The sequence below is a fragment of the Gracilinanus agilis genome, chromosome 2 (genome assembly GCF_016433145.1).
Source record: "Gracilinanus agilis isolate LMUSP501 chromosome 2, AgileGrace, whole genome shotgun sequence".
In the NCBI taxonomy this organism is placed as follows: Eukaryota; Metazoa; Chordata; class Mammalia; order Didelphimorphia; family Didelphidae; genus Gracilinanus; species Gracilinanus agilis.
In genome coordinates, this window is record NC_058131.1 from 503,732,701 (window position 1) to 503,744,527 (window position 11,827).

Sequence of the window (11,827 nt, forward strand, 5' to 3'; positions counted from 1 at the left end):
GAGAGAACGTATTAGGGGCGAGGCTACGCACCGCGCCGCAGCCACTCTCCCTCTCTGGTTGCTTGCGATCCCAGGCTCCGGCGGAGGGATACATCGCATTATATATAGAGCGTGTTGAGGCGCAGGATCACACCTCCAGCGCTTGCAGTGGGAAGTTCTTTGCTGGAGGCGGCTCCGTTACTCGGGCGGCGGTGGCGGCTGTAGTAGCAGCAGCAGAAGCAGCAGCAGCAAGAACAGCTACAACAACCTTATTAGCAACCTCGGAGGCCGGAACTGCAGCAGGGACGGTGCTTACAGCGTTAGTGCAGCAGGATCCCCCCAGAAGCGGCAGAAGAAGCTTCATTTGCTCCTTCCTTCCTCTCTTCCCTCTCGCGCACAATGGTAGGTTGGGGTGGCTCCTGCTGTCGTAGCAGCTGCTTGCGCTTCATTTCCCCCCTTTCTCCAAGTTCTTAGTTTATTTCCCTTTTTTGTTGGCTTTTTATTTTATTTGGAAGAGGAAAGGTTTGCCTTTTAGTTTTATTTTTTTCTGGGCCTCGCTACGAGGTGCGAATGAGAGGGATGCATTTTGGAATTGCTCTGTGTGTGTTTCCCTTGCAATGGAGTTTATAATTTTTATTCCCTCTCTTCTTCTCCCCCTCCCCCCACTGCTGAACTTCGCCGTGGGCTGTGGAGCTGCATGGGCGCTGGACCTGCTGCAGCATCTGCGCTCTCTTGTAGTCCAGCCACCCCCTCCTCTTACCTCCCTTCCTCTCTCTCCGCTTAGCCCCTCACAGCAACCAACGCACGCTTCCCCCAGCTGCCTGCAGTGCCTTGCCTGCAGCGCGCCTCTCACCTCGGGGGAGGCTGTCGGAGGGCAGCAGCTGGGGGAGGGGGAGATGATTGCCTGGTGTGTCTGCGTGCTTGGGTGGGGGAGGGCATTGGGGCGGGTTGCAGTTTAGCTTTGGGGAAACGGCAACGAGGTTGGATGCTGGAAATGATGTACCCGTTCTCCTCCCAGGCTATCCACAGAGAATGAATGAGCCTTTGGCGCATAACGCCTGGGCCGGACCTTGGGCTTTGGGGCTTTTGTACCTTAAGGACTGTCGCCACCCAGAGATACAGTACATATTCATTGGTACTTGCTTCCCGATTACCACCAAGTGCACCCCTTTAAGATTGTACCAGAGGCACCCACTTTCTCTACCATTCTTGTGCTCGCAGGACGCGAGTTGGGAGGAGGGAAGCTAGGAGGGGGGGCAGGAAAGCGAGGAATGGAGGGGCGGCGATGTAGGAAATTTTAGGGGGAGAGACTTGGATAGGACGGAAGCTGCCGAGCTGCACTGCGCCTAGGGGGGTGGGGGCTCTGCAGTTATTGCAATGTGTCCCTTTCCTCCTACCCCAAAAACGCAGCTGTAAAACCATTTGTGGGCTTCGTTACATCATGAGGTCTCCTCCTTCCCTAGAGAAGCGTTCTCGCTTGCGCGCTAATTGGGGCGGGGAAGGCGGGGGGGGGGGGGAGAGAGGAGGTTGAGGGGAGCTGGCGAGCAGCTTCGTTTCCATTAGAGACTGCAAAGTTTCTGCTTTGGGAGGAGGCGGCTGCGGAGTGGGATGAAGGGTGTTGGAGGAGGCTGCCGCCGGTTTGCCGGCTTGTGAGACCAGAAGGGGGTGGGAGGTGGAGGAATAAAAGAGGAGTGGGGGTTATTGGACAATGGTGAACACAGCGACTGCAGTGGGTGGAAAGGGGAAGCTCCCAAGTCCCTATTGCTATAACCGGAGGGGCCAGGCACTTTTTTATTAGCTATCCAGTTATCTCTAGAATCTTCTAAGTCTTACCCAGTTTCTCCCTATCTCAACTTTTCCTGATATTCAGACATCATTGCACTTGGTCGTAGTTGCCCTCCCTTTTCAACTGCATTTCCCTACCCTGCGCTAACGTTACTTCCCGGTCTGTGGAGGGAGATGCCCTCCATGGTTTCCGCTTTCTCTGTGCAGTTCCTGCCGGCCTGTAGATTGCCAAATGTGATTATGGGCCATTCTGGGTGTGTGTTTTCCACAACCCCCTTCCTCCATCACCACCCCTCCTCCTCTAGGGATAACTGACATCACTGGGACAGGATTTTATGGCTTGGCTGGGTGGGGTTATTGCTCCAGTGTTACTACCTTTGCCCTGGTAGTCAGGGCAATGGGGTGGTGTCAGGAGTCAGTTGCTTAGGGAAAGCAAACTGCTGGATGCTTTATAATGGCCATGTACTCTTCAATAGCTTCAATATGTTAAATTTTTTTTGGGGGGGGGGCGTGAAGTGGAGCTGGCTGTTCATTTCTTCCTGGCTGTAGCATAAGGTGTGGCCTTTTCTGTTGTACAGTAAAGATCTTCCTCTGGTAGTTATATAAATCACCAGATCTACTTCACTTGATCAAAGAAAACTAATTGGGGCTGAAAGACTGTACACTTCCAAGTTGTTTACTAATCAGAAAACTTAGGTCCTAATGTGGTTACGATTGTATTGTGAAGGCCCTGGGAGAGAAATGTTTCTTAAATGCATGACTTATCAAGGAAAAAGCTGTTAAGGATTACTCTGCAAGTATGTCTTCAGGTTTCCTTAATTGAAAGCAAGATACATAAGAATAAATCTTACTCTCTAATTCTGTTTGCTTTACTGTTCCGAGGTTCTATAGACCAAACAGTGCAAGTGAAAATTACATTTCTTGCCATGTACAGCTGTGTTTTTTATTATAACAGAATCTGTGGTACTCTTAAAATGGATGAGGTTCATGATATACAGCAACCATAATAGTTTCTTTCCCCAAGAGAAAGATAAATGAATAATTTTTGTGAAGATTTCAATAACCTTAATGTTACTGTGTTCTATAGCAACTAAGTTGAAAACACATTCTCTTTGTCACTGAATCACATGGTAATTTGGCTGAGAGCATTATAAAGTGGTAGGCTTTTTAACAAATAACTGCCTAATTAAAATAACCAGAAAGCATTTATTACATTAAAAGGAAGCGTTGAGGGTGGAGGACAAAGCCATTGCTTTACATTTGGTTTTTTTCTCCCCATTTAAATGCATCTCCTATAAATGGATTAACATGCTTTTATATCCAATACAGTGTAATTACATAACCAGCAGCAATACTCAAGGTAGCATAAAAGCCTAGATCTGGATATGATCCTGTTAGTTCCCAAGCTGCAAAGAGTTGGGCTGGGTCACTTCTTGGATGAGAAAAAAGTGGTTGCTGTAGGAAGCTCTATTAATGATTCGGTAGATGGCACTCTTCTGTCTCTATTCTCTGTGAATCCCTTTTAACTTGCTGCTTTTTAGCATTTTTAGCCTTCTGCCACCAGAGGTGCCATTTTTCATACAATATATCAAGTCAAGCACTGACCTCTCCTGGTTATTTAAAAGTTCTCATAGCATGTAAGATAAGCCACCAATTCAGAAAGAACTTTACCAAATAACAGTTGTCATTTTCTTGGAGCAATACATTTTACAATTAGATACAGTTTCTGGTCTGGTAGCTGATTTAGGATTTTGCAAGATTCTTTTTCTGTTCTAAGGACTGTTTTGGTTGCAGGGCCTGCAGGGAAGAAAAATCAAATCAAGCATTTATTAAGAGCCTACTGTGTGCCAGGCACTGTACTAATCACAGACAAGATTGAATTTAGAAGCTTTTAATACTTTTGATATAACTGGAAAGCCTATGACTTCTTAATCCCAAACTGTTTCTGCATTGTTTAACATCCTTCTTTTCTTTATGTAGGCTGATCAGCTGACTGAGGAGCAGATCGCTGGTGAGTATCACTGATGATGAGAAGTGCCTGGTAGACCAGAACTAGTGATTATTGAATGGAAAGGCACAATCAATCTTTCTGAGAGTTAGGTCCAAGATGAAAGAAAGCAGTAACATCACATGTAACAAATAATAAATACCTACTAGATGAAAGGAAAATAATGCAATGCAGATTGCTGGATGACATTTAACTTTGAATTTCCTACTTCATCAAGTTCCTCAGGAGCTGCTTAAGAATAAGCCAAACTGATTAATTTGCTCCTTTTGACTTACCATTTGGTTTATTAATTGATGAACCCAGTAAGGTAGGACTAATATTTCCCTCAAAAGAATTTGAACTATCGGGCATCTTTTGAAGTTTTAGTTGAGATTTCTCAGTTCTTAGTATTTTTAGTAATTTGAAAAGTCTGTCCTCATGAAACAACCTAAATGGAAATGGAATAAATTTGCTCTCTCTGGAGCTAAAATGTTTGAGAAATAAAACTAGAGAGCAGTCTCTGGTGTCATTAATAAGAATTGGTTTGGGTTTTGACTTTATATTTTGTTGATCATATCTGTAAAATTTTTCTTTAAGGTAGTCTCATTTCTAAAATTATTTTTTGCAGACCTGTGTGAATGATTCTCTGGTTGCTCATATTTGGTCTTTACCTTAGAAATTGTAATGACGTAAGACTTTAAAAAAAAACAAAACCAGACTTTTTAGCTAGTTAGAGTTGAAAGAGATATCTAGTTCTGTTCTCCAATAGCCTGTGAACATACTTGGGAAGTGACTATTAAACTACAAACGAACATCTATATACATGTATAATATATACATATGATAAGAATAATGAATACACATATAAAGCATAATTCACAAATCTGTTTTTGGAGAGGAAATATAACCACAAGTAGAATGTATGAGTTTTAGGCTGCTATGAGAAGGTACTATGATTTTTTAAAAAAAATTATTAGAGTATTTTTATGGGGACATTTTTTCAAATAATCCAGAAAAACTTGTTTAAGCTTCAGACCTTAAGAGTTCCTGATTATAATCCCTAGATTGAGTTGATATGGTGGCTTTTGTTTTCAGAATTCAAGGAAGCCTTCTCCCTATTTGACAAAGATGGCGATGGCACCATCACGACAAAAGAACTTGGAACTGTCATGAGGTCATTGGGTCAGAATCCAACAGAAGCAGAATTACAGGATATGATCAATGAGGTGGATGCTGATGGTAAGGGCTTTGGAAGTATGAATGAGCACCAGGATTGTGCAACTTTCTCCAGTTAGAACATGTTCTAAGTCTGTCTTTCAGGCTTGTGGGTAATAAATACATAAAAGAAAGGGCTTTAATGTAATTGCTTATGTCTTCATAATCTTTCATGGGGGCAATCGTGGAATCTGCACCTAGTAAAGTACAGTTTTTTATTGTCCTTGCCTACTGAAGTGACTTTCATGGAAACTTGGGAGTCCAGAAAATTTAACATTCTGCTTCTACCAGTTATGTTGTCCTAGGCAAGTCACTTAACCCCTCAGCAGGCCCAGGTAAATAAGTCAAAGTTAACAGTGGAGTTGTCAGTGTATAAATATAGAAGGACTTTGCATACTGGAAGTTCTCTTCGTAGGTGAAAACACAAATCAGAATCCACTTTGGGGTTTGGTTATTTATCAGTGTTGTTTATGCAGCTTTAAGTTGCATTCTTCTTGTTCTTTCTCTTGAACTCTTCTAGTTTCTGAATCACCATGTTTTTTATTATTGCCATGACATCCTTGTTTTCTGTAATTTTAAAAAAAAAATTGTCATTCAGGGCCTCTCCTGCAAAACATTGTTCTTAGGTACTTAGCTGAATAAAAAAGAAGTAGAAATGGCCCCTGCCTTTAAAAGACCCTATTGTTCATTTGTAGAGGCCCAGATCTCTCATTTTGTCTCCATAAGTAGGCACTTTTACTGGGTCACATATCAATATTTACCTCAGCTATAGTATATATTAGGTAAGAGAACATTGAGGAGATGTCAAGTTTGAAATGTGAGGTGGGGCAGAGCAAAAGAAGAGTCTGTCACGGAAAGCTGCCCATAAGAGAAGAAATTAACTGAGGGGTCAGTGTTGGAATACCGTTGGCAGGAGTGAGCAAACAATAAAACCATGGCTAGCAGTCTTAGCCCGAGTTTTCTCAGAATGACTAAATGGATTATATTTTAAAATCTGTTACTTGGATAAATAATCGGGAATTAAATTTGCAAGTTTATACAAATAAGTGGAATTTGTTTGGGGGGGGATGCATGCTTTTTTTAAAGGGTACAGTTTATAGAGAATTCTTAATATGCCTTCCATATGTCTAGTGCTCTATGTTTTCACTTGTGTGCATTATCATTTGCTACTCATAGCAGTATAACTCTGATAGGGGAAGGTGGCGCTGTGTTTGACAGGGAGACTCAGAGAAATGAAGTGATTTCTCTAAGGTTCATAGAGAGTAAGTGCCTGAGCTAGGCCTAAACGTCAGTTTAACTCATTACTAATCTGATATTCTATTGATTTATAACTTTGGTTTCCATTCTAATTATTTTGGAAAGTAAACCTAATAATAAATAGCTTTAGATTGTATTAATTTGATTACTGACATACTTAGATATCTAATTAGGTGATTCTCTTCCATCCCCAACTATTTTTTAAAAGAAAGGGAAGCTCATCCATTGGAGTGACAGAAATTGTACTTCCAAGAGATAAACTGCAGTAATTGTAGCTGCTGTGATGAGAACTGATCATACTTAAAAAAAGAATTAGCTATGAGATTTGACTACTCCATGGTAAATTAATAAATGTCAGTTTTTTAATGTAGCATATAGATAAAATAACATTAGAAATTTTATCCTTTGAACCTCAAAAGTTTATAGTTACAGAGTTTTAACTTTTAGTTAAACTTTAGTTTTAACTTTACCAGAGGAGATAACCACCATCCCTAGAAATGCTAATGATATGAAACTGTTAAGCTCTTGTTATTTGTTTCACTTAACACTAATAGATTATCACCTGGAACAAGTTACTTTTTTCCTCATTGAAGCATTAATGATAACATTGAAATAAAAATAATAATTGATTGTATTGAAAGATGATTGTGGCGATAAAGATTTTTTTGATAATACAAGAGATTGTTTTAAGTCCTGGTCCAAGATTGGTGAATTTCTTGAACATCTTTAGAATGAAAGGTATTCATTGAAAAGGCTTGTAATGGCCATTGATGGGCAGCAGGATACAGTGGAAGGTATCCTGGATCATCAGAGTACTTGGGTTTAAACCCAGTTCAGCTCCCCAACTTCTTGGGTGACCTTAGGCAAGTCAACCTCTAGGGACCTTAGTTTCCTCAGCTATAAAATAGGGGATCAGAGGAGGGGCCTCAAAAGTCAGTGAAGTGAAATAACAACAGCTTTATGGGTGTGGTGGGCATCATTGGTATCCGTAAGAACCGAGGTCAGACTTCAACTCTCTGAGCCAGTTCCCACATCTTTAAAAAGAAGGGGTAATAAGAGGATCGAATGAGATGACAAGTACAACGTACTTCTCAGACACTATATAAATGAGAGATGCTATTATTACGTATTGCAAACATCCTTCCCCTTCTGAGTCCATGATTCCATTATCATTACCTTCTTGTTTATAAAGGTGTGTGTGTGGGGGGGGGGCTCATCCTTTTCTTCCATATTTAATATATTTCACATTAAACTCGGTGAAGGAGATGGTGCCAAAATCCTTGTTTTTGAGGGCCGTTCTAGTCCGTGAGCCTTAGTTTATTAGAAGCATCACTTAGGTCCCTTTAAATTCCTTCTGAGTCGAGTGGATGCAAACATGGAAGGAGAAACATCTGTTCCCTGTGGGAAATGAGCTCAGGAGCCAGACTCTAGGGAACATGAAGGCTCGGCTCATATGATATTGTGATTTCTCTTGTTCTTTTGTTCTTTCTTGTTTTGTTGCTTGAGTGCTGCAGTGGAATTTGGGAGTCAGTTTTATACTCCAGCTATTGTATTAAAAGATGCTATCCTGAAATTAAATGGTCGGGCAGCTAGAAAATTCTTTAAAAGTGTTTTCTGGTCCTGAAATGGTGTTGTTATTAAGTATCTCTTTCAAAACAAAAAAACCAAAAACCATTTTTAAAATCAAAATTGAGTAACCTGCTTTCTCTTTTTTTTTTTTTAAATTTGAGGTAATGGCACTATTGACTTTCCTGAATTTTTGACCATGATGGCTAGAAAAATGAAAGATACAGACAGTGAAGAAGAAATCCGTGAGGCATTCCGAGTCTTTGACAAGGTATTGCTGAATCTATGTTATAATAGCAACTCTAAAGGTTATCAGAAGATTATTAAACTGTCTACAAGCTATAATAGATACTTTCCTCCATTATTAGCTAAGCTTTTTGAATGGTCCTGTATCCCTCCTTTATGGAGTAATGTTTGTATTTGTGCTGGGGTAGGACTTTCTTGTGGTTACAAAAACAGGAATTTTTCATTTGTCTGAGCTTTTTATTGGTTTTACAAAGTTAGAGTATTTTTGCTGCAGCTGACTCAGTTACAGAGTATAGCCCTGGAAAACTAAGAATTATTTATGTAAGAATGAGTGTAGAACAGTTGTGTGAAGGACTTAACCTCTCCAACCGAGCAATCATTGACTGTTCACAGGATGGCAATGGTTACATCAGTGCAGCGGAACTGCGTCATGTAATGACAAACTTAGGAGAAAAACTAACAGATGAAGAAGTAGATGAAATGATCAGAGAAGCAGATATTGATGGAGATGGACAAGTGAACTATGAAGGTAAAATTCCCATTACTAGACCTCAAGTGTGGCTTTTTTTTCTGTTGAGCAAAATATTTTCTTTTGCACAAGGAACAATTAAGATATTTTACTAGGTTAAAGTTGCTTTGAAGATAACCAAAAGCTGTGGTTATTTGTCTTTTCAGAATTCGTACAGATGATGACTGCAAAATGAAGACCTCCTCTCACCTTTTTTCCCCCCTCTAGATGAATCAAATTGAATCTTTTACTTACCTCTTGCAAAAAAAAAAAAAAGTTCATTTATTCATTCTGTTTCTGTATAGCAAAACTGAATGTCAAAAGTACCTTCTGTCCACAAAAAAAAAAAAATCTGCATGTATTGGTTGGTGGTCCTGTCCCCAAAAGATCAAGTTACACATCAGTTTTACAATATAAGTACTTGTACTACTACCTTAAATGATAAGGAAGCACTTAGTGAACTCCTTAAAGTTCCATTTGCTAATGATTATTACACTGTTTGGGCTGGCCAGTTTTTCATGCATGCAGCTTGACAATTGAGCACAGTCAGACATTTGTATTAAAAAAAAAAAAAGAAAAACAAAAAATAAAATAAAAAAATGTACCCATGTGGGTTATCTAGTTCAATTTGTTAGTATAAATTGTCCTAGCTGGTTTACTTTAAAAACAAAAAAGTAAATACAATAAAGTAAAATTGGTTTAACTCAGGATGGTATGCAGCAAAATGGTTGAAGGATGCAGAATTTCAAGATGATGTAGCCCTTATGGTGGTTCTTCTGTACTTAAGAGTGCTCCAAAACCCTAATGATGATTTCAAACTCTGGATGGCATGTCTGTGTTTCTATTGGCTTAGCATTGTCTGCATTGCACTAGAGTGAAACGGGATGTCAGGCTGTTACCGTTCACACAAAATTTTTGAAAAGAAACCTTCACCAAGGGAGCATCTTTGGACTCTCAATTTTTAAAACCTTCTGTACCATGACTTGGAGCCGGCAGAGTAGGCTGTGGACTTCAGCACAACTATCAACATCGCTGTTCGAGATATTACAATTTATGTCCATTCCAAGTTGTAAATGCTAGTCTTTTTTTTTTTTTCCAATAAAAGACCATTAACTTAAAGTGGTGTTTAAATGCTTTGTAAAGCTGAAATTTTAAGTGGGGACAGGGCAGCTGGAAGCTGGGGCGTGGGGGAGGAGGGGAAGGATTGTGCTGGCAGACCAGTACATATTCAAACACCCATACCTTTGGGTTATTTCCCCCCCTCCATCCTCCCAGTAGGAAGAACCAACCTCTCTTGAGTCTTGAGATTCTTTTACCAGAGACAAACATACTGATCAGCTTTCTTCCCCCTCCCCCCATACAATAAAAATGTAAGTCTAGATGGCCTTTTTTACTGCTAACAATGATCGATTCAGGCAGAACACCCTGAAGAAGAAACGTCTGTTTTCTAAAGCACGTACCTGGGATTTCTGTCAAACATGCTGATAACCTGCTTTATGTAACTCTTACTGACACCATCTATGGGAAAGACATGATTCATGATTTAGTATGTCACAGTGTAACTCAATCCTTGTTGTGTGTGATAGAAGCAGTAGGCTACTTTTCTAAATCAATCTCTTCATGCCTAAAAGACTACCTTTCACCCTGCGACTCGCAACTAATTTATGAACGCTGTTCACAAAGCATCTCTTTGGGTTTCTTCTCTTTTCTGCCCCTTCCTTCCCACCCCCAGTGGCTCCTCCCCCATTTGCTCTACCTTTCTACTTTATTTCCAAATAGAACTGTGCCCTCTGTGTGTTTGCTAGTTCACAGCTTGTAAGTAGAACTCCAGCCTGGAGTGAATTTTGTGTCTAATTATAAACCCTGTAACCAAAACTATTAGAAAGTGCTGACACCAAATTTTGGGATGGCATCAGCTCATACTAAAAAAAAAGTCACTTTAAACCCACGTTGCATTAAGTGGGCCACGCTTTGTAGGAGGCTGGATTTTTTTCTCTGTGTTAAATTAGTTCTGTGCAATTAGTAAGTTTGTAGCTTTCGAGTCCCTGTGTGTTTATCGAGTTTTATTTGTCTGGGGCATGATGGGATACTGTTAGGGAAATCTGAGAATGAGTGCTACTTTGCAGCTAACTAATGTACGAAGGGGCTGATCCCTGAAGCATTTTGCAGTTTTGCTAATGTTTCTGCCAGAGGATGGTTAGGAGCAGGGAGATGTGGCAAAACTCTGATCTCTTTGCTTTGGATACTTGGCTATGGCTGAAAGTTAGTGACCAGCCCGTGGTTTGGAAAGACTCTATTCCGGTTAAAAGTTAAGCCTATCACTGCTTGTTTCTCCATAATATATGGAGATACACTCATATTTGGGCAGGTGATCCATCGACAATGGCTTTTAGACATCAGATCTGGTGCTGGGAATTTCCCCACGCTGGGATTGCTACTGGAATGACTAGCTAGGAATTTTAATAACTTGATAGCCTGTGATATTTCTTGCTTGTTTTTTCTGTGTGTTGGGGACAGGGAGGGGGAGAGGTAGATATAGAATAGAAAATTCCTCAGTTGATGACTTCTTGATGTTTTAAGAGAGGTGGCAAATCTCAAGCCTTTCCAACTTGGATTTTTCCACCTAGCCCCTTTCCTAATACCAAAGGGGTTTTTTAAATTTAAGCACTAAATATTTAATAAACTTGATTCTTCGCTTTAGGGTCCTTTTGAGCAGCTAGCATCCTGTTCTGAACCCCTGCACCTTCCCCAAAGAATGTCTACCGACAATAAATGTGCAGAAGTAAAGAAATAAGCTGGTGAGAAGTAGGCAAACATAAGGTAGCTTTTCCCCCCTCCTGGTGTTTGGGTAGAGACAAAGGGAACTGAGTTTTATTTTTTATTTTTTGGTAAGAATCAAGTGTTTGGTGTAAACAGAAGCTGGAAATGGTGATGTTTTTGAGTGAGTGAGTCATAGGCTAGTGATAATGCTGTTGAATTTGTTAGCACCTCTCAACTACTCTTGCCCCTAACCCTGCTTTATAAATATATGCATATATATGTATATATATATACATATAAAGTCACTAGTCTACTGGCATCCTACTTTAGCCTAAGATATGCCATAAAATCACTCAGTACTTGGCAAACACTTTCTCATGGTTTTGTTCTCCATCTGTTTGGGGGTAGGTGTTGAGAGAGAGGCAAGCATATCTTGATATTTCAGATGGGTTTTTGATGCACTATTGCCAAGGAAGGCTTTTTCTGATTTTTTGACAAATGAATTTTTTGCACACACTTTAATT

General features: G+C 40.3%; 1 protein-coding gene across 2 annotated transcripts; it reads left to right on the plus strand.

Annotated features, from left to right (window-relative positions):
* The first annotated feature begins 127 nt into the window (after nt 1-127).
* On the plus strand, nt 128-9,662 carry CALM1 (calmodulin 1). Of its 2 annotated transcripts, XM_044665007.1 has the most exons (5): nt 128-381; nt 3,745-3,775; nt 4,847-4,990; nt 7,954-8,060; nt 8,429-8,702. In XM_044665007.1, exons 1-5 carry the CDS (start codon nt 379-381, stop codon nt 8,657-8,659), a joined length of 516 nt encoding a protein of 171 aa, XP_044520942.1. In that variant the 5' UTR covers nt 128-378; the 3' UTR covers nt 8,660-8,702. The 2 variants fall into 2 exon arrangements, with proteins under 2 accessions (XP_044520942.1, XP_044520943.1); XM_044665008.1 differs by lacking the exons at nt 128-381; nt 3,745-3,775 and adding an exon at nt 8,711-9,662 and having other exon boundaries at nt 4,840-4,990; nt 8,429-8,564.
* Nucleotides 9,663-11,827: the final 2,165 nt, after the last annotated feature.